Consider the following 25,399-nt stretch of genomic DNA (forward strand, 5'->3'; position numbering starts at 1 on the left):
GTACATGGCACCGTTAGTTACTAAAATAAAACACTGCACGTCGCTGATCAAGGGGTGTTTTATAAAACCGCAAGCAGACATTGTTCAGCAGTCAAAATATTTTGAGATTTCATACATTCAGTTTTAATACCTTTATCCTTCATCCTTCAGAAAGTCTGTTTTGAACTGTCCCTGACCTCTACTGAAACTCTTGGCATTTTGTTCATAATATTCAAGAATATTACCTCACCATCATGCTTTTTTATTAATCTACTGTTAAAGGATAATTTCCTTTGTGAAAGGCTGCACTCAGTGGAGCAGTATTTATTTATTTTTTTTACTTAACAAACTTCTTTAATCTATCAGAGACCCGTCTCACAGCCTGCTCATTGATGGGACAGCTGTCCAGCAGTCCCACTGTCTCATGGAACAGACAGTCCACAGTCACTGTGTGTCTCCTGGTCACCAGTCTGCTGCTCTCAGCCACAACTGCCTCACGGTCGTAGGTGTGGTGCATCATCACCAGGGCGGCGGGCTTGTCCTCTGTGGAGAGAGACAGAGACAGGGTCCTGATGGAGCACCTGCAGACTCTCCTGTCCTCTGAGAACAGAGCTGTAGGACCTCAGAGCTCTGAGAGAGTGTCACAGCCCTGAGACGCAGACATACGCATGTGACAAGACTTAAAAATACCTCCACTCATTGAATCCTTCCCTATATTTAGGGGTTTTAATTTTGGCCCATTTCGTTGATTAATTATTAGTCAAATAAGCTAACCATTCTGTATGAATTGTATTATGCTGAACATATTAGGGATTACTGCCCACTAGTGGACACTATGTGTAATGTTTGTCATTTGCTATTTAGAAAGAACAAATTTAGTGCAATTATCCTCACGCTCCACCATGAGGGAAAGCAAAAGGATCAATAAGAGAAGCTGATAATGGTCTTTTTCACACAGAAGCAAGTAACTTTGAATAAATAACTGTAAGAAATGATACCAATAAAAGCATGGCTCTCTGACATCACTCACAGCTCCTTGAAGATCGTTTTTTGACTACACTGCACAGTGTGAGCATTTCAGATCTGTTTTGCTTTTGCGGACAGTTATAAATACCTTTAAAAAACTGTACCTGGAATCATCTGGAGGGCGTGGTCAATATCAGTCCCAATCCGACGTCCGACAGGACAGAAAGTCACGATGGCGTCACACTCCTGCAGGGGGCACTCTTTAAAGTTCATCTGCTTTCCCAGTTTTTTCTTGAACATCCTGTCAGCTCCCAGGGTAACTCCAGCAGCCAGGAAGTGGATATTGACTGGGCAGATACAAAACAAAGACACACAGTGGAGTCAATGCCAGCAGACTTGTGATCTTCAACATCACTGAAGATTTCAAGTTTCAGTACTCAAGCATTTGAATTAAAAAAACATCCTGGGTCACTGGAAATGAGTTTCACTGGGAATCATCCCCCTGAAACACACATATCCCACCGCTGACACCATACGTCACATAGTTTTCAATGAGTAAATCTGCCCCTCACTGACACCAGTTGTAGGATGAAGATGGTCAGGCGGGCTGTCAGTATCACCAGCCTGTAATCACCAGCCCTCAGCGTCTTCCCAAGGAGAGTATTTACTCCCCTCTACCAGCGGGACTGGCTCCAGTCACTTGGAGCCGGAGCCCCTTGATGTCTCCTCCTCCTGGACCGACTCCTTGCTCGTCCCTCAGACCACACTTTCGGACCTCCCTGTGCCTGTAATCTCCCTGTCCGGTGTTGGGCCGGATCTCTCTGGAGAGTGGACCTCTCGTGCTGCTTGATCACGCTTCTCGGTTTCCACTTCGGAGCCTCTGCCTGCTGTCACCTCCACGGCGCCCAGCTGCATCTAGCCTGCCTGCTCCTACTGCCCAGCTGCGCAGCTGCATCTAGCCTGCCTGTTCCTACTGCCCAGCTGCGCAGCTGCGTCTAGCCTGCCTGCTCCTACTGCCCAGCTGCGCAGCTGCGTCTAGCCTGCCTGCTCTTACTGCCCAGCTGCGCAGCTGTGTCTAGCCTGCCTGCTCCTACTGCCCAGCTGCGCAGCTGCGTCTAGCCTGCCTGCTCCTACTGCCCAGCTGCGCAGCTGCGTCTAGCCTGCCTGCTCCTACTGCCCAGCTGCACAGCTGCATCTAGCCTGCCTGCGCCTACTGCCTAGCTGCGCAGCTGCATCTAGCCTGTCTGCTCCTACTGCCCAGGTGCACAGCTGCATCTAGCCTGCCTGCTCCTACTGCGCAGCTGCATCAAGCCTGCCTGCCTGCTCCTACTGCTCAGCTGCCCAGCTGCATCTAGCCTGCCTGCTCCTACTGCCCAGCTGTGCAGCTGCATCTCACCTGCCTGCTCCTACTGCCCAGCTGTGCCTCTATCTCTCTGCATGAAGATCCCTCCTCGAACCTGTACTGCTGACCCCTTCAGGCCAGTTCACCTGAAGGTTTATACTGGGGATTGAGACATGAGCACAGTGAGGGTCACGGCCTCAGTTTAACAGAACCGGACCCAGAAACCGGACCTCAGGCTCTTCAGGAGGAGCTGCAGGAGAACAGACGGGTTCCAGCTGTGAGGACAGGAGCTCCAGCTGTGTGCAGAGGCACGGTGTGGACTCACCTGCTGGTCTGGATGCGTGGGTGGAGAAGGGGGAGAAGAAGGTGGAGAGCCATGATCCAGAGTCTGGAAGAGACAGTGAGGGGTGTGAACAGAGAGGAGCGTCAATCCTGTTCTCACTGGTACAGACAGACTGCAGGTCAATAATAACTGAACTATCAGGACAGTGATCTACAGCACACTGTATCTACCCCAGATCTACACATGGACACACACCGCTACAGGAATAAGATCAGAGTCTGGAAGAGACAGTGAGGGGTGTGAACAGAGAGGAGCGTCAATCCTGTTCTCACTGGTACAGACAGACTGCAGGTCAATAATAACTGAACTATCAGGACAGTGATCTACAGCACACTGTATCTACCCCAGATCTACACATGGACACACACCGCTACAGGAATAAGATCAGAGTCTGGAAGAGACAGTGAGGGGTGTGAACAGAGAGGAGTGTCAATCCTGTTCTCACTGGTACAGACAGACTGCAGGACAATAATAACTGAACTATCAGGACAGTGATCTACAGCACACTGTATCTACCCCAGATCTACACATGGACACACACCGCTACAGGAATAAGATCAGAGTCTGGAAGAGACAGTGAGGGGTGTGAACAGAGAGGAGTGTCAATCCTGTTCTCACTGGTACCGTGACAACGCGGTCAGGTGGGCTGTCAGTACCACCAGCCTGTAATCACCAGCCCTCAGCGTCTTCCCAAGGAGCGTATTTATTCCCTTCTACCAGCGGGACTGGCTCCAGTCACTTGGAGCCGGAGCCCCTTGATGTCTCCTCCTCCTGGACCGACTCCTTGCTCGTCCCTCAGACCACACTTTCGGACCTCCCTGTGCCTGTAATCTCCCTGTCCGGTGTTGGGCCGGATCTCTCCACAGCGTGGACCTCTCGTGCTGCTCGATCACGCTTCTCGGTTTCCACTTCGGAGCCTCTGCTGCTGTCACCTCCGCGGCGGCCAGCTGCATCTAACCTGCCTGCTCCTACTGCCCAGCTGCGCAGCTGCATCTAGCCTGCCTGCTCCTACTGCCCAGCTGCGCAGCTGCGTCTAGCCTGCCTGCTCCTACTGCCCAGCTGCGCAGCTGTGTCTAGCCTGCCTGCTCCTTCTGCCCAGCTGCGCAGCTGTGTCTAGCCTGCCTGCTCCTACTGCCCAGCTGCGCAGCTGCATCTAGCCTGCCTGCTCCTACTGCCCAGCTGCGCAGCTGTGTCTAGCCTGCCTGCTCCTACTGCCCAGCTGCGCAGCTGTGTCTAGCCTGCCTGCCCCTACTGCCCAGCTGCGCAGCTGCGTCTAGCCTGCCTGCTCATACTGCCCAGCTGCGCCTCTCTCCCCCTGCATGAAGATCCCTTCTCGAACCCGTACCGCTGTCCCCTTCAGGTTAGTTCAGCTAAGGTTTTAATTGGGGATTGAGACATGAGCACAGTGCAGGTCACGGACAGTTTAACAGAACCAGACCAAGAAACTGGACCCAGGGCCCTGACCTCAGTCTCCTCAGGAGAACAGACGGGTTCCAGCTGTGAGGACAGGAGCTCCAGCTGTGTGCAGAAGAACAGTGTGGACTCACCTGCTGCTCTGGATGTGAGGCAGGAGACAGAGGAGACCCGTGATCCAGAGTCTGGAAGAGACAGTGAGGGGTGTGAACAGAGAGGAGTGTCAATCCTGTTCTCACTGGTACAGACAGACTGCAGGTCAATAATAACTGAACTATCAGGACAGTGATGTACAGCACACTGTATCTACCCCAGATCTACACATGGACACACACCGCTACAGGAATAAGATCAGAGTCTGGAAGAGACAGTGAGGGGTGTGAACAGAGAGAGTGAAAACAGTTAAAAACTCCCTCTGATCTGAACCAACTGGCTAGGATGGTGACTGGAGACACCTGTAGGAGGTGCCATCTGTCTTTCTCATGAGACACTGAATGAGTCCTGACTGCTTGCTCATTAAAGATCTCTGTGATCTGGGTGTTGATCCTGGTGCCCCGGCTGAGCTCAGTCTGTCCTCCCTGAGGCTCCACCTTGGTCACCCTGTCCACTACCCAGGAAACAGGACCACAGTACTGTCCCTCTGTCTGCTGTTATCACCAGACACAGATACAGCATCAACACTGGACTCTCCTGGGACACAGACTGACTCCAGGAATACTCCTCACCTGTACAGACCCTGACTGACACACCACTGCTCTCAACACTGTCTCCCACAACAGTGCAGAGTGTGAATGTATATTCTCTTCCTGGACTCAGATTAGTAAATTATTTTGAAGTCACATTCCAGCCTACAAGGTAACCATTTCCTTCACCATAAGTTATCTTAAATGTCTTCTGTGTCTCAGTCTCCATGTTCTCAGGCCTGTCTTGTCCTGAGAACAGTGTACTTTACTCAGGAGCTGTGTGTAGTAATCTGGGTGGAGTGTGAGAGTAACTGCGGTGTGCTTTACTCAGGAGCTGTGTGGAGTAATCTGGGTGGAGTGGGAGAGTAACTGCAGTGTGCTTTACTCAGGAGCTGTGTGGAGTAATCTGGGTGGAGTGGGAGAGTAACTGCAGTGTGCTTTACTCAGGAGCTGTGTGTAGTAATCTGGGTGGAGTGTGAGAGTAACTGTGGTGTGCTTTACTCAGGAGCTGTGTGTAGTAATCTGGGTGGAGTCTCAGAGTAACTGCGGTGTGCTTTACTCAGGAGCTGTGTGTAGTAATCTGGGTGGAGTGTGAGAGTAACTGTGGTGTGCTTTACTCAGGAGCTGTGTGTAGTAATATGGGTGGAGTGTGAGAGTAACTGTGTTGTGCTTCACTCAGGAGCTGTGTGTAGTAATCTGGGTGGAGTGTGAGAGTAACTGCAGTGTGCTTTACTCAGGAGCTGTGTGTAGTAATCTGGGTGGAGTGTGAGAGTAACTGTGGTGTGCTTTACTCAGGAGCTGTGTGTAGTAATCTGGGTGGAGTGTGAGAGTAACTGCAGTGTGCTCTACTCAGGAGCTGTGTGTAGTAATCTGGGTGGAGTGTGATTTAACTACCAGGAAACACACCTGTTGAACAGATTTACTACAGGAATACTCCTCAACTGTACAGGCAGTGATTGAAACACTTCTCCCTTCAACATTATCTCTCACAACGGCACAGAGTGTGAAGTCTGTCTCTCGTCAGACTGACTGACTTGAGAGATCAGACACAAGCCATCTTGCTGATGGAGTGATGATGATGAAGAGGGTGGTGACACTGCAGCTGGCTCCTGTCTTTCAGAGCTCTCTGTGTGGACAACAGCTTGTAGAGCAGACTGATACAGGACAGCAGACCTGCTGTCCACTGCTGTGTCCCCTGTCTTCATCTCGCTCTGTCTCCCCCCCAGCTCACCCTGGTAGACACCTCCTCCGCACTCGGCCACCATCCTGTCGATCTCCTCCAGCAGCTGTGTCACCTGCGTGTCCTCGCTGGTGTCCTTGGTGTCCAGCACATGGTAGCGGATCCCAGACTTCTCCAGCAGGGGGCGCAGCTCAGGGTGGGACTCCCCACTCTGCCCCCCCAGGGGGTCCCCAGGAGTCAACACCACCAGGGTGCGCCGGACAGCTCCCTCCCCGAACAGCCTCCTGACGGAGTCCAGCGCCCCCTGGTGCTCACTGGGGACCTTGTCGACTGGCAGAGTGAGCAGGAAGGCGTGGGGTCCCGGGTTCGAGAGCTGTAAACAACGGGCCGCGGTCTGGGGGGAGAAGAGCTGGGGGTCCATCAGGTCGGGGGTCTCGACCACGAACACTGTCCGGTCCCCCACCCTCTCTGCATTCTGAAAACACTTGTCTGTTGACTCTGATGGTGAGTCAGTTTGCTGGGTCAGGAACTTTGTAGTCCCCAGCAGGGTGTTTCCTAAGGAGCTCTTCCCAGAGCCTCTCCCTCCCAGCAGCACCAGGTGCAGCTCACTGGAGTCAGCATTCCCCTTACTGAGAACAATGGGGTGAGCAGCCCCCTCACTGGGAACACTGGGGCCAGCAGCTCCCTCACTGGAGACACTGGGGTCAGCATTCCCCTTACTGAGAACACTGGGGTCAGCAGTTCCCTCACTGGGAACACTGGAGCCAGCAGCTCCCTCACTGGAGACACTGGGGTCAGCAGCACCCTCACCGGAAACCCTGGGGCCAGCAGACCCCTCACTGGAGACACTGGGGCCAGCAGCTCCCTTACTGGAGACACTGGGGTCAGCAGCACCCTCACCGGAAACACTGGGGCCAGCAGACCCCTCACTGGAGACACTGGGGCCAGCAGCTCCCTTACTGGAGACACTGGGGTCAGCAGCACCCTCACCGGAAACACTGGGGCCAGCAGACCCCTCACTGGAGACACTAGGGTGACTGGAAGCAGCAGGCTCTTTACTGGACACTGGGTCCTTGTTGCCTCGGTCAGGACCTGCAAGGAAACAGAGGACACTCACTCACAGCTGTGTCACTTCACAGGAGACCACAGGACACAGGAAAAAAACACCGACCACTGTATTTATTCAGATCGAAACTCAAACCAGGTTCTTCTCCGGACGACTGTCCTACAGCAGGAGAGAAGCGTCCTTCTCGAAACGACTGTACTACAGCGGGAGAGAAGCGTCCTTCTCCAGACGACTGTACTACAGCAGGAGAGAGGCGTCCTTCTCCAGACGACTGTACTACAGCAGTCAAGAAGCCTCCTTCTCCAGACGACTGTACTACAGCGGGAGAGAGGCGTCCTTCTCCAGACGACTGTACTACAGCAGGAGAGAGGCGTCCTTCTCCAGACGACTGTACTACAGCAGTCAAGAAGCCTCCTTCTCCAGACGACTGTACTACAGCAGGAGAGAGGCGTCCTTCTCCAGACGACTGTACTACAGCGGGAGAGAGGCGTCCTTCTCCAGACGACTGTACTACAGCAGGAGAGAGGCGTCCTTCTCCAGACGACTGTACTACAGCAGTCAAGAAGCCTCCTTCTCCAGACGACTGTACTACAGCAGGAGAGAGGCGTCCTTCTCCAGACGACTGTACTACAGCAGGAGAGAGGCGTCCTTCTCCAGACGACTGTACTACAGCAGGAGAGAGCCCTCCTTCTCCAGACGACTGTACTACAGCAGGAGAGAAGCGTCCTTCTCCAGACGACTGTACTACAGCAGGAGAGAGGCCTCCTTCTCCAGACGACTGTACTACAGCAGGAGAGAAGCGTCCTTCTCCAGACGACTGTACTACAGCAGGAGAGAGGCGTCCTTCTCCAGACGACTGTACTACAGCAGTCAAGAAGCCTCCTTCTCCAGACGACTGTACTACAGCGGGAGAGAGGCGTCCTTCTCCAGACGACTGTACTACAGCAGGAGAGAGGCGTCCTTCTCCAGCCGACTGTACTACAGCAGTCAAGAAGCCTCCTTCTCCAGACGACTGTACTACAGCAGGAGAGAGGCGTCCTTCTCCAGACGACTGTACTACAGCGGGAGAGAGGCGTCCTTCTCCAGACGACTGTACTACAGCGGGAGAGAGGCGTCCTTCTCCAGACGACTGTACTACAGCAGTCAAGAAGCCTCCTTCTCCAGACGACTGTACTACAGCAGGAGAGAGGCGTCCTTCTCCAGACGACTGTACTACAGCAGGAGAGAAGCGTCCTTCTCCAGACGACTGTACTACAGCGGGAGAGAAGCGTCCTTCTCCAGATGACTGTACTCCAGCGGGAGAGAAGCGTCCTTCTCCAGACGACTGTACTCCAGCGGGAGAGAGGCCTCCTTCTCCAGACGACTGTACTCCAGCGGGAGAGAAGCGTCCTTCTCCAGACGACTGTACTCCAGCGGGAGAGAAGCGTCCTTCTCCAGACGACTGTACTCCAGCGGGAGAGAAGCGTCCTTCTCCAGACGACTGTACTCCAGCGGGAGAGAAGTGTCCTTCTCCAGACGACTGTACTACAGCGGGAGAGAAGCGTCCTTCTCCAGACGACTGTCCTACAGCGGGAGAGAAGCGTCCTTCTCCAGACGACTGTACTACAGCGGGAGAGAAGCGTCCTACTCCAGACGACTGTACTACAGCGGGAGAGAAGTGTCCTTTACCAGATGACTGTACTACAGCGGGAGAGAGCGTCATTCTCCAGACGACTGTACTCCAGCGGGAGAGAAGCGTCCTTCTCCAGACGACTGTACTACAGCAGGAGAGAGGCGTCCTTCTCCAGACGACTGTACTACAGCAGGAGAGAGGCGTCCTTCTCCAGACGACTGTACTACAGCAGGAGAGAAGTGTTTCTCCAGACGACTGTACTACAGCAGGAGAGAAGCGTCCTTCTCCAGACGACTGTCCTACAGCAGGAGAGAAGCGTCCTTCTCCAGACGACTGTCCTACAGCAGGAGAGAAGCGTCCTTCTCCAGACGACTGTACTACAGCGGGAGAGAAGCGTCCTTCTCCAGACGACTGTACTACAGCGGGAGAGAAGTGTCCTTTACCAGATGACTGTACTACAGCGGGAGAGAAGCGTCCTTCTCCAGACGACTGTACTACAGCGGGAGAGAAGTGTCCTTTACCAGATGACTGTACTACAGCGGGAGAGAGCGTCATTCTCCAGACGACTGTACTCCAGCGGGAGAGAGCGTCCTTCTCCAGACGACTGTACTCCAGCGGGAGAGAATCATCCTCCAGACGACTGTACTACAGCGGGAGAGAAGCCTCCTTCTCCAGACGACTGTACTACAGCGGGAGAGAAGTGTTTCTCCAGGCGACTGTACTACAGCAGGAGAGAAGCGTCCTTCTCCAGGCGACTGTACTACAGCAGGAGAGAAGTGTTTCTCCAGATGACTGTACTACAGCAGGAGAGAAGCGTCCTTCTCCAGACGACTGTACTACAGCAGGAGAGAGGCATCCTTCTCCAGACGACTGTACTACAGCAGGAGAGAAGTGTTTCTCCAGACGACTGTCCTACAGCAGGAGAGAAGCGTCCTTCTCCAGACGACTGTCCTACAGCAGGAGAGAAGCGTCCTTCTCCAGACGACTGTACTACAGCAGGAGAGAGGCGTCCTTCTCCAGACGACTGTACTACAGCAGGAGAGAAGTGTTTCTCCAGACGACTGTACTACAGCAGGAGAGAAGCGTCCTTCTCCAGACGACTGTACTACAGCAGGAGAGAAGCTTCCTTCTCCAGACGACTGTACTACAGCAGGAGAGAAGCGTCCTTCTCCAGACGACTGTACTACAGCAGGAGAGAAGTGTTTCTCCAGACGACTGTACTACAGCAGGAGAGAAGCGTCCTTCTCCAGGCGACTGTACTACAGCAGGAGAGAAGTGTTTCTCCAGACGACTGTACTACAGCGGGAGAGAAGTGTTTCTCCAGACGACTGTACTACAGCGGGAGAGAGGCATTCTTCTCCAAACGACTGTACTACAGCGGGAGAGAAGTGTTTCTCCAGACGACTGTACTACAGCGGGAGAGAGGCGTTCTTCTCCAGACGACTGTACTACAGCGGGAGAGAAGCGTCCTTCTCCAGGCGACTGTACTACAGCGGGAGAGAAGCCTCCTTCTCCAGACGACTGTACTACAGTGGGAGAGAAGCGTCCTTCCTCAGACGACTGTACTACAGCAGGAGAGAAGCCTCCTTCTCCAGACGACTGTACTACAGCAGGAGAGAGGCGTCCTTCTCCAGACGACTGTACTACAGCAGGAGAGAGGCGTCCTTCTCCAGACGACTGTACTACAGCAGGAGAGAGGCGTCCTTGGGCTAGAGGAAATCCAGACTCTGTGATATGCACCCCTTCAGCTGAATGAATTAAAGATCTGCTTGACAGTCTCCCAGCCTGAGTGAAGACTGAGTTTTCTTCGACAGTGGCATAAAGAGCACAGTGAGCTCAGTGCAAAATCCAGCAGGACAACTGCGTCTCTTTAGACCTGCAACATCATCTGATCCAGCCAACCGGCAGCTCTGTGGTTGATGATGTCATTACGATCAGAGGAGAAATAATGAAATCCCACAGGCAGCTGCAGGACAGGAGTTGTATGACATCATGAGTTGTATGACTCATTACGCCATCAGCTTTTACTGTTACCATCCAGTTTCCCTCTGACTCTCCGATCAAACTTTCTGATCAATCACGCTTTTCAATCGCTCCTGTCTCTCTGGAACGCTTATGACTGTGGGAGAGGGGGAAAAGTGAAGGTTCAGCATTCAGAGTCAAGATCTGTTGGAGGAGACCCACATTATTCTGCAAGCTGTTGGTCCCAAGAAAAAGATCAACATCTACTGGAGTTTCAAAGTCAAAGTGCCGTCATCTCTGAGCCACTGTCAGTCAATGATTTCAATGCAGTCAGTGTTTGGGAAACATGGAGATGTTTAGGAAACAAGATACCTTTCCCGATGTCTCTCCGGATGCTGCTCTGCAGGCCCCTCCAGTCAATGTACTTCTCCAGGCTCTCAGCAGGACTCACAGTCAGAGAGTCAGGAATCACACCCAGGGAGCCAGACCTGCTCAACAAGGAGAGAGGAGTCTGTCACCTCCTGATGGGTCACAGAGCCAGCGTCTCTCCTGCAGAGTGGAAGAGACTCCAGATAGACACTCTCATGGAAGAGCCAGTCTGAGCAGAGTCACACCTGTCTGAGGAAGAGCTATAGATATACACCTGTCTGAGGAAGAGCTATAGATATACACCTGTCTGAGGAAGAGCTACAGACACACACACCTGTCTGAGGAAGAGCTATAGATGTACACCTGTCTGAGGAAGAGCTACAGACGCACACACCTGTCTGAGGAAGAGCTACAGACACACACACCTGTCTGAGGAAGAGCTACAGACACACACACCTGTCTGAGGAAGAGCTACAGACACACACACCTGTCTGAGGAAGAGCTATAGATGTACACCTGTCTGAGGAAGAGCTACAGACGCACACACCTGTCTGAGGAAGAGCTACAGACACACCTGTCTGAGGAAGAGCTACAGACACACACACCTGTCTGAGGAAGAGCTATAGACACACACCTGTCTGAGGAAGAGCTACAGACACACCTGTCTGAGGAAGAGCTACAGACACACCTGTCTGAGGAAGAGCTACAGACACACACCTGTCTGAGGAAGAGCTACAGACACACACCTGTCTGAGGAAGAGCTACAGACAGACACCTGTCTGAGGAAGAGCCACAGACACACACCAGTCTGAGGAAGAGCTACAGACTCACACACCTGTCTGAGGAAGAGCTACAGACACTCACCTGTCTGAGGAAGAGCTACAGACATTCACCTGTCTGAGGAAGAGCTACAGACACACACACCTGTCTGAGGAAGAGCTACAGACACACCTGTCTGAGGAAGAGCTACAGACACACACCTGTCTGAGGAAGAGCTACAGACACACACCCGTCTGAGGAAGAGCTACAGACACACACCTGTCTGAGGAAGAGTTACAGACACACCTGTCTGAGGAAGAGTTACAGACACACACACCTGTCTGAGGAAGAGCTACAGACACACACACCCGTCTGAGGAAGAGCTACAGACACACCTGTCTGAGGAAGAGCTACAGACACACACACCTGTCTGAGGAAGAGCTACAGACACACACACCTGTCTGAGGAAGAGCTATAGACACACACCTGTCTGAGGAAGAGCTACAGATTCACACACCTGTCTGAGGAAGAGCAGAGTCACACCTGTCTGAGGAAGAGCTACAGACACACCTGTCTGAGGAAGAGCTACAGACACACACCTGTCTGAGGAAGAGCCACATACACACACCTGTGTGAGGAAGAGCCACAGACGCACACCTGTCTGAGGAAGAGCTACAGACACACACACCTGTCTGAGGAAGAGCTACAGACACACACCTGTCTGAGGAAAAGCTAAAGACACACACACCTGTCTGAGGAAGAGCTACAGACACACACCTGTCTGAGGAAGAGCTACAGACACACACCTGTCTGAGGAAGAGCTACAGACACACCTGTCTGAGGAAGAGCTACAGACACACCTGTCTGAGGAAGAGCTACAGACACACACCAGTCTGAGGAAGAGCTACAGACACACACCTGTCTGAGGAAGAGCTATAGATATACACACCTGTCTGAGGAAGAGCTACAGACACACACCTGTCTGAGGAAGAGCTACAGACACACACCTGTCTGAGGAAGAGCTATAGACACACACACCTGTCTGAGGAAGAGCTACAGACACACACACCCGTCTGAGGAAGAGCTACAGACACACCTGTCTGAGGAAGAGCTACAGACACACACACCTGTCTGAGGAAGAGCTACAGACACACACACCTGTCTGAGGAAGAGCTATAGACACACACCTGTCTGAGGAAGAGCTACAGATTCACACACCTGTCTGAGGAAGAGCAGAGTCACACCTGTCTGAGGAAGAGCTACAGACACACCTGTCTGAGGAAGAGCTACAGACACACACCTGTCTGAGGAAGAGCCACATACACACACCTGTGTGAGGAAGAGCCACAGACGCACACCTGTCTGAGGAAGAGCTACAGACACACACACCTGTCTGAGGAAGAGCTACAGACACACACCTGTCTGAGGAAAAGCTAAAGACACACACACCTGTCTGAGGAAGAGCTACAGACACACACCTGTCTGAGGAAGAGCTACAGACACACCTGTCTGAGGAAGAGCTACAGACACACCTGTCTGAGGAAGAGCTACAGACACACCTGTCTGAGGAAGAGCTACAGACACACCTGTCTGAGGAAGAGCTACAGACACACACCAGTCTGAGGAAGAGCTACAGACACACACCTGTCTGAGGAAGAGCTATAGATATACACACCTGTCTGAGGAAGAGCTACAGACACACACCTGTCTGAGGAAGAGCTACAGACACACACCTGTCTGAGGAAGAGCTATAGACACACACACCTGTCTGAGGAAGAGCTACAGACACACACACCTGTCTGAGGAAGAGCTACAGACACGCACCTGTCTGAGGAAGAGCTACAGACACACACCTGTCTGAGGAAGAGCAGAGTCACACCTGTCTGAGGAAGAGCTACAGACACACCTGTCTGAGGAAGAGCAGAGTCACACCTGTCTGAGGAAGAGCTACAGACACACCTGTCTGAGGAAGAGCTACAGACACACACCTGTGTGAGGAAGAGCTACAGACACACCTGTCTGAGGAAGAGCTACAGACACACACCCGTCTGAGGAAGAGCTACAGACACACCTGTCTGAGGAAGAGCTACAGACACACACCCGTCTGAGGAAGAGCTACAGACACACACCCGTCTGAGGAAGAGCTACAGACACACACCCGTCTGAGGAAGAGCTACAGACACACCTGTCTGAGGAAGAGCTACAGACACACACCTGTGTGAGGAAGAGCTACAGACACACCTGTCTGAGGAAGAGCTACAGACACACACCCGTCTGAGGAAGAGCTACAGACACACCTGTCTGAGGAAGAGCTACAGACACACACCTGTCTGAGGAAGAGCTACAGACACGCACCTGTCTGAGGAAGAGCTACAGATACGCACCTGTCTGAGGAAGAGCTACAGACACACCTGTCTGAGGAAGAGCTATAGACACACACACCTGTCTGAGGAACAGCTACAGACACACACACCTGTCTGAGGAAGAGCTACAGACACACCTGTCTGAGGAAGAGCTACAGACACACCTGTCTGAGGAAGAGCTACAGACACACACACCTGTCTGAGGAACAGCTACAGACACACACACCAGTCTGAGGAAGAGCTACAGACACACACACCTGTCTGAGGAAGAGCTACAGACACACACACCTGTCTGAGGAAGAGCTACAGACACACCTGTCTGAGGAAGAGCTACAGACACACCTGTCTGAGGAAGAGCTATAGACACACACACCTGTCTGAGGAACAGCTACAGACACACACACCTGTCTGAGGAAGAGCTACAGACACACCTGTCTGAGGAAGAGCTACAGACACACCTGTCTGAGGAAGAGCTACAGACACACACACCTGTCTGAGGAACAGCTACAGACACACCTGTCTGAGGAAGAGCTACAGACACACACCTGTCTGAGGAAGAGCAGAGTCACACCTGTCTGAGGAAGAGCTACAGACACACACCTGTCTGAGGAAGAGCTATAGATACAGCTGACAGATGAAGACAGACTCACCTGTCTGAGGAAAATGCTGTTTTCTCCCTGTTTGCAGTACTGTATCCTCCCTTACGCCACCACTGAGGAATATATGGACACATACATTACTAATTTAAATAGTAATAACTCTTCCAATCTATCTGATTGATCAGTACTGTAGAGAGCAGTGTGGCTCTGTGGTGTCCAGTCCAGTCTGTGCTGTGGTCAGTGTGATTGATCAGTACTGTAGAGAGCAGTGTGGCTCTGTGGTGTCCAGCCTGTGCTGTGGTCAGTGTGTCCAGTGTGTGCTGTGGTCAGTGTGTCCAGCCTGTGCTGTGGTCAGTGTGTCCAGTCTGTGCTGTGATCGACATGTCCAGTGTGTGCTGTGGTCAGTGTGTCCAGTGTGTGCTGTGGTCAGTGTGTCCAGCCTGTGCTGTGGTCAGTGTGTCCAGTCTGTGCTGTGATCAGTGTGTCCAGTCTGTGCTGTGGTCGACATGTCCAGTCTGTGCTCTGGTCAGTGTGTCCAGTCTGTGCTGTGGTCAGTGTGATCGATCAGTACCTCTAGAAAGCAGTGTGGCTCTGTGGTGTCCAGTCCAGTCTTGATTGCTTTGGCCTCCTCTCTGCTGTCTCTCAGCTCTCTCTCAATTGCTTCCAGGTTTCTTTCCATTGGTCTCAGCTTTAAAGTCTCCATTTCATCCATATACTGTTCCTCCTCCTCCTCTTTCTTCATCAGCATCTGTCGTAGCTCCTCAAACTGAGCGCTGAGCCGAGTCTTCAATGCTCTGTGGTTCTCCTGCAGTACGAAACGGTGTGGGGGTGAGGTAAGACATCAGTCCATCACAGGACACACACACACCCTGGACAGGACACCAGTCTATCACAGGACACACACACACCCCCTGGACAGGACACCAGTCCATCACAGGACACACACACACACCCTGGACAGGACACCAGTCCATCACAGGACACACGCACACACTCACACACCCTGGACAGGACACCAGTCCATCACAGGACACACACACACACTCACACACCCTGGACAGGACACCAGTCCATCACAGGACACACACACACACTCACACGCCCTGGACAGGACACCAGTCCATCACAGGACACACACACACACTCACACGCCCTGGACAGGACACCAGTCCATCACAGGACACACACACACACACTCACACGCCCTGGACAGGACACCAGTCCATCACAGGACACACACACACACTCTCACACCCTGGACAGGACACCAGGCCATCACAGGACACACACACACTCACACAGACACACACTCATACCAGGGCCAGTTTTTCCAGAAGCTCATTAACCCCCCAGGCTGTCTATGGACTGTGGGAGGAAACCGGAGCTCCTGAAAGAAACCCAGGCAAACACAGGAAGAACATGCAGACTCCACACAGACAGCACCCTCAGGAACTGAACCCAGGGCCCCAGCAATGCTACCAGGCTGCCCTTCGTACAGTATATAACACCTCCTGAAATTTCTACCATGTGCCAGAGGTCTCGAGTCAAGCTCTCTGTATAGCGCAGAGCTGTGCGACTGGACACTGACCTTCTTGGACGCGATGTGCTCCTGCTGCCGGTCTCTCAGGCTCTCCCGGGCCGCTACGTCCTCCTTCACTGCCTTCTGAGCCGCCAGTAAAGACTCCTGCGAGACAAAAAGCGATTCGGCCGTAAACCCCTGCGCTCTCCCGTCTCCCCGGACTTGTCCGAGACGAAGCCGAGACGCACGAACGCTCAGTGCGTGAATCTGCTCAGTGCGGTTCGGCTCCTCAGTCTAACTTTTACATCTGATTTCACTCGCTGGATAAGTCAGCCTCCTACGGTGAAAACAATCATTAGAATATATTATACAGCGCCTTTAAAAGTGGCTTAAAACAGTCCAAACACAAGACAACGGTGACAGAGAGGAGATGACACAGTCAGCACACAACTAAAGACGCAGGAACAGACGCCAGTTCAACAAAAAAGCCTTGAGAAGTGAAACGAAAGAGCGTCTCGCCGGCTGTTCGCTCCGCCAGATGGATCGGATCGGGGTTCGAGCGCGGAGCCGCTGTCTCGGCATGTCCAGGGAGGGGACGGTTCACGCTCTCCAGGCGAGAACAGCGGCGGCCTCACCCGGAACTCCCGCGCCGCCTCCTGCACGGGCTTGAACCCGTGTCCCCGGTGGCTGCTGCTGTCCCGGCAGACCAAGCAGATCAACGTCCCGTCCGTCTCGCAGAACAGCTTGAGTTTCTCGTCGTGCTCGACGCACTTCAGGTCTGTCTGCTCGGACACTTTCTCTTCCTCCTGCCTCGCCCTGTCGGCCATGTTCCTCAGCGCCCGGTTGGTCCTGTAGTCCCGGCGGGGGATCGGGGCTCTGCACTCCGGGCAGAGGTGCACCGGGACGTCTGTGGCCAGGTAACTCTCCAGGCAGCCCCGGCAGAAGGTGTGCCCGCAGGGCAGCGTGACCGGGTCCGAGAACAGCCCCAGACACACGGGGCACTGCAGCTCCTCCACCAGAGCGGACGCCATGGCGAAGGAAGAGAAACCTTTTCCAGACTTTTACTTTCGGTTTCCAAAACAAGGAAGGGAGAAGGTGACGTTGTGGGGGGTGTGCCACACCAGCTGCTCAGACACCCTGCGTCTCAAGATCCAGTCGTGTTCAAAACACCTTCTTCAGGTGATCAGGGCTGCGGGCTCCGTTTTCTCCCGTTCCCTGCACAGCCTCGCATCTCTGGTCCGATCTCCCCCCGGGGATCCGGCCCCCGCCACCCTGCCGGATTTTACACCCCAGGGCGCAGCCGGACTCGGCGTTTCTGCTGGGGTGGGGGAAGACTTCCGGTGCCCGGGTGCTCTGATTGAGCGCAGGGCCAGCGCCCAGCTGTCCGGAGGCACCAGCTGACGCGCACAGTCTGGGCAACCGGCCCTGGTGCTCCAGTTCGCCCATGAGCAGGGAAGAGCCGGCGGCGCTGACGATGGTCTTCCCTTTTTTGGAACCGAAACATTGCGCCGGATGCCACGAACACGAAACACGATTTGGGCAGATGTGGACACGCTCCGAAACGGGGTTCGGCTTGAGAACGGAGAGCGGGCACCGGTGTCCTGTGCCTGCGGGCCCTCAGGTGCCCCACTCGGGCGACACACCCGCATGACCCGACACGTGCGTCTTCTCGGTAGGTGTGACACAGAGGTTGCAAATGTGTTCTAACCTTCCTGAGAGGCTCGTCTTTCCTTCTGCCCTGAACTCCCAGCGGTAGTGTTTGACCCGATAGTACCGAATTGAAGCAGCAGGAGGGCTTGACAGTGGCTTCACTGATGGGGGCTCCTTCTGTGTGGAGTTTGCATGGTCTGCAACGCACACGCAGGAGAACTAACACCTGACAGCTGCCTTTAGTCATGGGGCTCTGCAGTCCTCCCCACCACCAGGGGGAGCTCAGACTGCGAACAGCTGCCTTTAGTCATGAGGCTCTGCAGGCCTCCCCACCACCAGGGGGAGCTCAGACTGCGAACAGCTGCCTTTAGTCATGAGGCTCTGCAGGCCTCCCCACCACCAGGGGGAGCTCAGACTGCGGACAGCTCCCTTTAGTCAGGAGGCTCTGCAGTCCTCCCCACCACCAGGGGGAGCTCAGACTGCGAACAGCTGCCTTTATTCATGAGGCTCTGCAGTCCTCCCCACCACCAGGGGGAGCTCAGACTGCGAACAGCTGCCTTTATTCATGAGGCTCTGCAGTCCTCCCCACCACCAGGGGGAGCTCAGACTGCGAACAGCTGCCTTTATTCATGAGGCTCTGCAGTCCTCCCCACCACCAGGGGGAGCTCAGACTGCGGACAGCTGCCTTTATTCATGAGGCTCTGCAGTCCTCCCCACCACCAGGGGGAGCTCAGACTGCGGACAGCTCCCTTTAGTCAGGAGGCTCTGCAGTCCTCCCCACCACCAGGGGGAGCTCAGACTGCGAACAGCTGCCTTTAGTCAGGAGGCTCTGCAGTCCTCCCCACCACCAGGGGGAGCTCAGACTGCGGACAGCTGCCTTTAGTCAGGAGGCTCTGCAGTCCTCCCCACCACCAGGGGGAGCTCAGACTGCGAACAGCTGCCTTTAGTCATGGGGCTCTGCAGTCCTCCCCACCACCAGGGGGAGCTCAGACTGCGAACAGCTGCCTTTATTCATGAGGCTCTGCAGTCCTCCCCACCACCAGGGGGAGCTCAGACTGCGGACAGCTCCCTTTAGTCATGAGGCTCTGCAGTCTTCCCCACCACCAGGGGGAGCTCAGACTGCGAACAGCTGCCTTTATTCATGAGGCTCTGCAGTCCTCCCCACCACCAGGGGGAGCTCAGACTGCGAACAGCTGCCTTTATTCATGAGGCTCTGCAGTCCTCCCCACCACCAGGGGGAGCTCAGACTGCGGACAGCTCCCTTTAGTCAGGAGGCTCTGCAGGCAGGAATGACCTGGACAGTTATTGACTAAAACCCCACCTTATAGTTCTGTGATCTAGAAATGTTTTATTAATCTACGGAATTAAATAAATTAAATTAAATCACTCAGCGGTCGTCGTATTTGTCAGTAAATAACACGCCCGGGTAGCGAGGCCAATTAAAACCCTCCTCCTGGCAAAAGCACTGGAGTGCTGCATGAAGGTCAATTTCGACTGAAAGTGCGTTTTATTCCGGCTGAACACATTTCAGTAATCCATCAGAGACCTGTCTCACAGCCTGCCCACTGACGGGACAGCTGCCCCGCTGTCCTGTGGAACAGACAGTCCACAGTCACTGTGTCTCTCCCGGGCACCAGTCACAGTGTGTTTCCTCTTAATGTTTTATTGATCTTCAGTCGGCAGGAATACAATAGGATATGTGTTGGGAGTCATTTACATTCACCGTTAATGATGGAATTAAAATGTTTGACCCTTCGTTCTGCTACAGATTCCCCAGAGTCGATCCTTGATTTCCAGTCGATGAGCTTAAACACATCCTCTTTCATGTTGAATTTAATTCATCCGTTTCCTGTTATAATCAAGGTTTTAGAGCAAGATCAGCTGACAGCATTCAGACAGACTGCACTCAATTAAATTCTAGTTTGGCTTATTGCAGATTCCTGCGACGTTGAAACTCTTCTGAGCTATCTAACTGTGTTACACGCTGATGGTGCTTACTCGTTAGCTGTGGGTAAGCCTCTCAGCATGTCACGCACTGAACCCACAGCCTGCTCATTGATGGGACAGCTGTCCAGCAGCCCCGCTGTCTCATGGAACAGACAGTCCACAGTCACTGTGTCACTCCTGGTCACCAGTCTGCTGCTCTCAGCCACAACTGCCTCGGGGTCGTAGGTGTGGTGCATCACCACCAGGGCGGCGGGCTTGTCCCCTGTGGAGAGAGACAGAGACAGGGTCCTGACTGAGCACCTGCAGACTCTCCTGTCCTCTGAGAGCAGAGCTGTAGGACCTCAGAGCTCTGAGAGAGTGTCACAGCCCTGTCAGAGCTGTGTCAGGGTTGTGTCAGAGTTGGGGTTCAAGTTGAGGTGGGGTTAGTGTGAGGTTTGGTCAATGTCTTTATAACCCCTCACCTGGAATGTTCTGGAGGCCAGCGTCGATGTCAGTCCCTATCCGAGAGCTGACGGGACAGAAGACTACGAGCGCATCACACTCTTCCTCAGTGCTCTCTTCAATCCCAGTGCTCTTCATCAGCTTGTCTTTGAACACCTGGTCAGCACCCAGGGCTTTTCCAGTGACCAGGAAGTGGACTTTAACTGGACAGATATAAACACAGATACACAGCTGAGGAAAATAAATATAAAATATTTCACAAGATCAACCCAAAGAGAACTTCTTCAGGATCAGCAGTGCTCCTGATTAATCTAGTTCTTCTACTGCTCCTCCACTGTGTCTCCTGTTTTCCTCCACTGTGTCACCTAGTGTTCCTCCACTGTGTCTCCTGTTTTCCTCCACTGTGTCTCCTAGTGTTCCTTCACTGTGTCTCCTACTGCTCCTCCACTGTGTCTCCTAGTGTTCCTCCACTGTGTCTCCTGTTTTCTTTCACTGTGTCTCCTGTTCCTCCACTGTGTCTCCTAGTGTTCCTCCACTGTGTCTCCTGTTTTCTTTCACTGTGTCTCCTGTTTTCCTTCACTGTCTCCTGCACCTCCACTGTGTCTCCTAGTGTTCCTTCACTGTGTCTCCTGTTCCTTCATTGTGTCTCCTGCTCCTCCACTGTGTCTCCTAGTGTTCCTCCACTGTCTCCTGTTTTCCTTCACTGTGTCTCCTAGTGTTCCTCCACTGTGTCTCCTAGTGTTCCTCCACTGTGTCTCCTGTTTTCTTTCACTGTGTCTCCTGTTTTCCTTCACTGTCTCCTGCACCTCCACTGTGTCTCCTGTTCCTTCATTGTGTCTCCTGCTCCTCCACTGTGTCTCCTAGTGTTCCTCCACTGTGTCTCTCACGGTGGGCATGGAGGGTGGAACCCGTGTGCAGACCCCAGCCCCCACGAATCTATCCGTGATTGGGGCGCACCCCCATCAGCACCCCGACTCACCTGCTCCTGCTGCCTGGAGTGAGGAGATCGCTGAGCGGACTGGGGGTACGGACAGGGCCTGGCGGAGGAGGGGGCTCAGGATGGCGCAGAGCCAGCGGACTGGGGGTACAGACAGGGCCTGGAGGAGGAGGGGGCTCAGGATGGCCCAGAGCCAGCGGACAGCACCAGGTAAGGACAGCACCGCTCTGAGGAAGGAGACTGAGGAGCAGCAGAGCCAGGAGAGAGCCAGGAGTGACCAGCGGACTGGGGGTACGGACAGGGCCTGGAGGAGGAGGGGGCTCAGGATGGCCCAGAGCCAGCGGACTGGGGGTAAGGACAGCACCGCTCTGAGGAAGGAGACTGAGGAGCGGCAGAGCCAGGAGAGAGCCAGGAGTGAGAACAGGAGTGAGAACAGGAGCTCCAGCTGTGTCCAGAGGCACGGTGTGGACTCGAACCAGAGCCATGATCCAGAGCCTGGGAGACAAGGAGGGGTCACTTTCCAGACAGCCATCTCACACACAAACCCCCCAACCACTCTGACCCCTTTCCAGCCCCGCTGTCCACTGTGTCTCCCGTCACTCCCCTGTGTCCACGTGTCCACTGTGTCTCCCGTCACTCCCCTGTGTCCACTGTGTCTCCCGTCACTCCCCTGTGTCCACTGTGTCTCCCGTCACTCCCCCGTGTCCACATGCCCACTGTGTCTCCTGTCACTCCCCTGTGTCCACCATGTCTCCTGTCACTGCCCTGTGTCCACTGTGTCTCCTGTCACTCCCGTGTCCATGTGTCAACTGTGTCTCCCATCACTCCCCTGTGTTCATGTGTCCACTGTGTCTCCTGTCACTCCCCTGTGTTCATGTGTCCACTGTGTCTCCTGTCACTCCTCTGTGTCCACTGTGTCTCCCATCACTCCCCTGTGTCCATGTGTTCACTGTGTCTCCCGTCACTCCCCTGTGTCCACTGTGTCTTCTGTCACTCCTGTCACTCCCCTGTGTCCATGTGTCCATGGGGTTAGTGTTGGGGTAAGAGCTAGTGTTGGGGTTAGTGTTGAGGTAAGAGCTAGTGTTGGGGTTAGTGTTGGGGTAAGAGCTAGTGTTGGGGTTAGTGTTGGGGTTAGTGTTGAGGTAAGAGCTAGTGTTGGGGTTAGTGTTGAGGTAAGAGCTAGTGTTGAGGTAAGAGCTAGTGTTGGGGTAAGAGCTAGTGTTGAGGTAAGAGCTAGTGTTGGGGTTAGTGTTGGGGTTAGAGCTAGTGTTGAGGTTAGTGTTGAGGTAAGAGCTAGTGTTGGGGTTAGTGTTGAGGTAAGAGCTAGTGTTAAGGTTAGTGTTGGGGTAAGAGCTAGTGTTGGGGTTAGTGTTGAGGTAAGAGCTAGTGTTGGGGTTAGTGTTGAGGTAAGAGCTAGTGTTGGGGTTTCCTACTCTGCTCTCCGTTCGAGTTTTTGTGAAGTTTCATCCCGGAGCTCCTCCCTGTCCAACTGGGAATCTGTTTCCTGGGAAAGGAGAAGGACAGGAGGCCCATGAGTCAGAGCAGCACACTGACACAACACAGCAGAGCAACACAACACAGCAGAGCAGCACACTGACACAACACAGCAGAGCAACACAACACAGCAGCACAGTGACACAACACACCAGAGCAACACAACACACCAGAGCAAAACACTGACACAACACAGCAGAGCAACACAACACAGCAGAGCAGCACACTGACACAACACAGCAGAGCAACACAGTGACAACACAGCAGAGCAGTGACACAACACACCAGAGCAGCACACTGACACAACACACCAGAGCAACACAACACAGCAGAGCAACACAGTGACACAACACAGCAGAGCAACACAACACAGCAGAGCAACACACTGACACAACACAGCAGAGCAACACAGTGACACAACACAGCAGAGCAACACAACACAGCAGCACAGTGACACAACACACCAAAGCAGCACACTGACACAACACACCAGAGCAACACAACACACCAGAGCAGCACACTGACACGACACAGCAGAGCAACACAGTGACACAACACAGCAGAGCAACACAACACAGCAGCACACTGACACAACACAGCAGAGCAACACAACATAGCAGAGCAACACAACACACCAGAGCAGCACACTGACACAACACAGCAGAGCAACACAACACAGCAGCACAGTGACACAACACAGCAGAGCAACACAACACAGCAGAGCAGCACACTGACACAACACAGCAGAGCAACACACTGCAGTGCGTCCAGAATTCAGCAGCCAGAATCCTGACCAGGCCGTGTGCCAGTGATCACATTACTCCTGTCCTGGAGTCCCTGCACTGGCTTCCTGTCAGACTCTGCCTGGCTCCTGTCTGAGCTCCCATCCTCCTCCTCCCTCCCCCCACCCCCCACAGCCTCCGCTGGTCTGACTCTGCTCTCTCGTCTGTCCCCCCAGCCCCTCTACACTCTGGGGGTGACAGACCCTTCTCCTGCTGCGCCCCAGAGCTCTGGAACTCAGAGAGTGGCTTCCCTGAGCCCCTTCACACCCCGACTCGAAGTCCTCTTCTCCACAAGGGTCTTCATTTAGTCAGTGTGTGTGTCTGCTCCCTGGATCTCTTACTGCATTCTGCTCCCTCAAGTGTACCGACTCCCTTATCTCCTCTGCTTGTTAACGTTTCCCTTTTCTCCCTCACTGTAGAGGTACTCCTAAAGGCGCTATACAGAGCAAAGTTCCTAATCACTACAACGCGTCAGAGCAACACAGCACATTACAGCAACACAACGAAACACACACCAGAGCAACACACAGCACATCAGCAGCGAAGCAACGCGCCACATTACAGCAACACAATGAAACACAAACCGCTCCAGATCCCGAGAAAAGCGGACCGACCCGTCTCCCCCGTCTCCAGACCCTGCTGTTGCTGTTCACCCGCGGCGAGAGTCTCAACGTCGAATTTCACGTTTTTCTCTCCTGGTGCCAAAGTCTACAAAACGTCACAGCGTGTTTGTGTCCCAATATTCTTTTTCTTTCACTTTCGCTGTGAGTCTGTCGGTCGACTTCATGGGCTTCCGAGAAATCACACGCGTACTCGTACAGGGCTGACGTCACACCCTGTTAAAAACACACACACACACCTCGACAGCAGTCACACACACTGCTGCTCACACACAGGTCCTGAGAGGAGCTGTCCTGTTAAACACACACACACACCTCGACAACAGTCACACACACTGCTGCTCACACACAGGTCCTGAGAGGAGCTGTCCTGTTAAACACACACACACCTCGACAACAGTCACACACACTGCTGCTCACACACAGGTCCTGAGAGGAGCTGTCCTGTTAAACACACACACACACACCTCGACAACAGTCACACACACTGCTGCTCACACACAGGTCCTGAGAGGAGCTGTCCTGTTAAACACACACACACACACCTCGGCAACAGTCACACACACTGCTGCTCACACACAGGTCCTGAGAGGAGCTGTCCTGTTAAACACACACACACACACACCTCGACAACAGTCACACACACTGCTGCTCACACACAGGTCCCGAGAGGAGCTGTCCTGTTAAACACACACACACACACACACACACACACACACACACACACACACAGGTCCTGTCTTCAGACAGATGGCGTCTCAAAGCCTATCCTGTATGCTCTTGCTTCACTGAAATAAATACCGTACACAGTTCGCTGTGTGTTAAAGTTTTATTAACTTGCAGTTGCTAAGCAGCAGAGATACATGTATTTAACCCAGCAGAGGAAGAGACGTACAGTACATACGCAGTCTAAAGAGTTCAGGAATACCGATCGACTGCCGAGAATACGTGTGTCTTCTGCTCTTGATGGGATCACAATGTTTAACACTGCTACCTCTCAGCTCAACACAGCTCAACACAGAAGGCTCGTGACTGTGACAGCCCCAGGTGAGCAGGACATGTCTCCCCCAGGCCAGATCACGTCTGTGACACTAGGCAGGGTGACCAAACCAGAGGGGGTGTTTACTGAGGTCTGGGGGTCCCTTGAGCACAAACTACTGTAGAGGTTACCCCAGTATACCCAGGTAAGATATCCAGTATACCCAGGTAAGTTACCCAGTATACTCAGTATACCCAGGTAAGTTACCCAGTATACCCAGGTGAGTTACCCAGTATACCCAGTATACCCAGGTAAGTTACCCAGTATACCCAGGTAAGTGACCTCAGGATACCCAGGTGAGTTACCCCAGTATACCCAGGTGAGTTACCCAGTG

At 53.5% G+C, this 25,399-nt stretch overlaps 2 protein-coding genes and 2 long non-coding RNA genes across 9 annotated transcripts in view; 2 read left to right on the top strand and 2 right to left on the bottom strand.

Annotated features, from left to right (window-relative positions):
* Positions 1–40: 40 nt before the first annotated feature.
* Positions 41–17,670, bottom strand: LOC148662366 (uncharacterized). 5 transcript variants are annotated; one of them, XM_088631826.1, is made up of 10 exons: positions 16,791–17,670; positions 16,225–16,320; positions 15,208–15,384; positions 14,688–14,749; positions 10,919–11,034; positions 5,958–6,998; positions 4,178–4,228; positions 2,613–2,675; positions 1,110–1,292; positions 41–522 (listed from the first exon to the last, which is right to left on the bottom strand). In XM_088631826.1, the coding sequence occupies exons 1-10, from the start codon at positions 17,184–17,186 to the stop codon at positions 317–319; spliced, it is 2,391 nt and encodes a 796-aa protein (XP_088487952.1). In that variant the 5' UTR covers positions 17,187–17,670; the 3' UTR covers positions 41–316. The 5 variants fall into 5 exon arrangements, with proteins under 5 accessions (XP_088487952.1, XP_088487950.1, XP_088487951.1 ...); XM_088631824.1 differs by having other exon boundaries at positions 15,208–15,441; positions 16,791–17,653; XM_088631829.1 differs by having other exon boundaries at positions 303–522; positions 1,094–1,292; positions 15,208–15,441; positions 16,791–17,664.
* Positions 16,462–17,078, top strand: LOC148662367 (uncharacterized). Its single transcript, XR_015936779.1, has 2 exons — positions 16,462–16,652; positions 16,694–17,078. It is a non-coding gene; the product is annotated as an uncharacterized LOC148662367 (long non-coding RNA).
* Positions 17,671–19,452: 1,782 nt separating the features above from the next.
* LOC148662368 (uncharacterized) lies at positions 19,453–24,168 on the bottom strand. Of its 2 annotated transcripts, none has more exons than XM_088631985.1 (5): positions 24,021–24,168; positions 22,564–22,634; positions 21,173–21,625; positions 20,214–20,396; positions 19,453–20,014 (listed from the first exon to the last, which is right to left on the bottom strand). In XM_088631985.1, the coding sequence occupies exons 2-5, from the start codon at positions 22,595–22,597 to the stop codon at positions 19,800–19,802; spliced, it is 885 nt and encodes a 294-aa protein (XP_088488111.1). In that variant the 5' UTR covers positions 22,598–22,634; positions 24,021–24,168; the 3' UTR covers positions 19,453–19,799. The 2 variants fall into 2 exon arrangements, with proteins under 2 accessions (XP_088488111.1, XP_088488112.1); XM_088631986.1 differs by having other exon boundaries at positions 23,991–24,126.
* A 1,074-nt stretch (positions 24,169–25,242) lies between these two features.
* Positions 25,243–25,399, top strand: part of LOC148662369 (uncharacterized) — a 67,465-nt gene continuing 67,308 nt past the window's right edge. The window contains exon 1 of the long non-coding RNA XR_015936767.1: positions 25,243–25,320. This is a non-coding gene — a long non-coding RNA (uncharacterized LOC148662369). The remainder of the gene's footprint in view (positions 25,321–25,399) is intronic.

Source organism: Lepisosteus platostomus, chromosome 5 (genome assembly GCF_059453375.1).
Source record: "Lepisosteus platostomus isolate fLepPlt1 chromosome 5, fLepPlt1.hap1, whole genome shotgun sequence".
NCBI classification, from domain to species: Eukaryota; Metazoa; Chordata; class Actinopteri; order Semionotiformes; family Lepisosteidae; genus Lepisosteus; species Lepisosteus platostomus.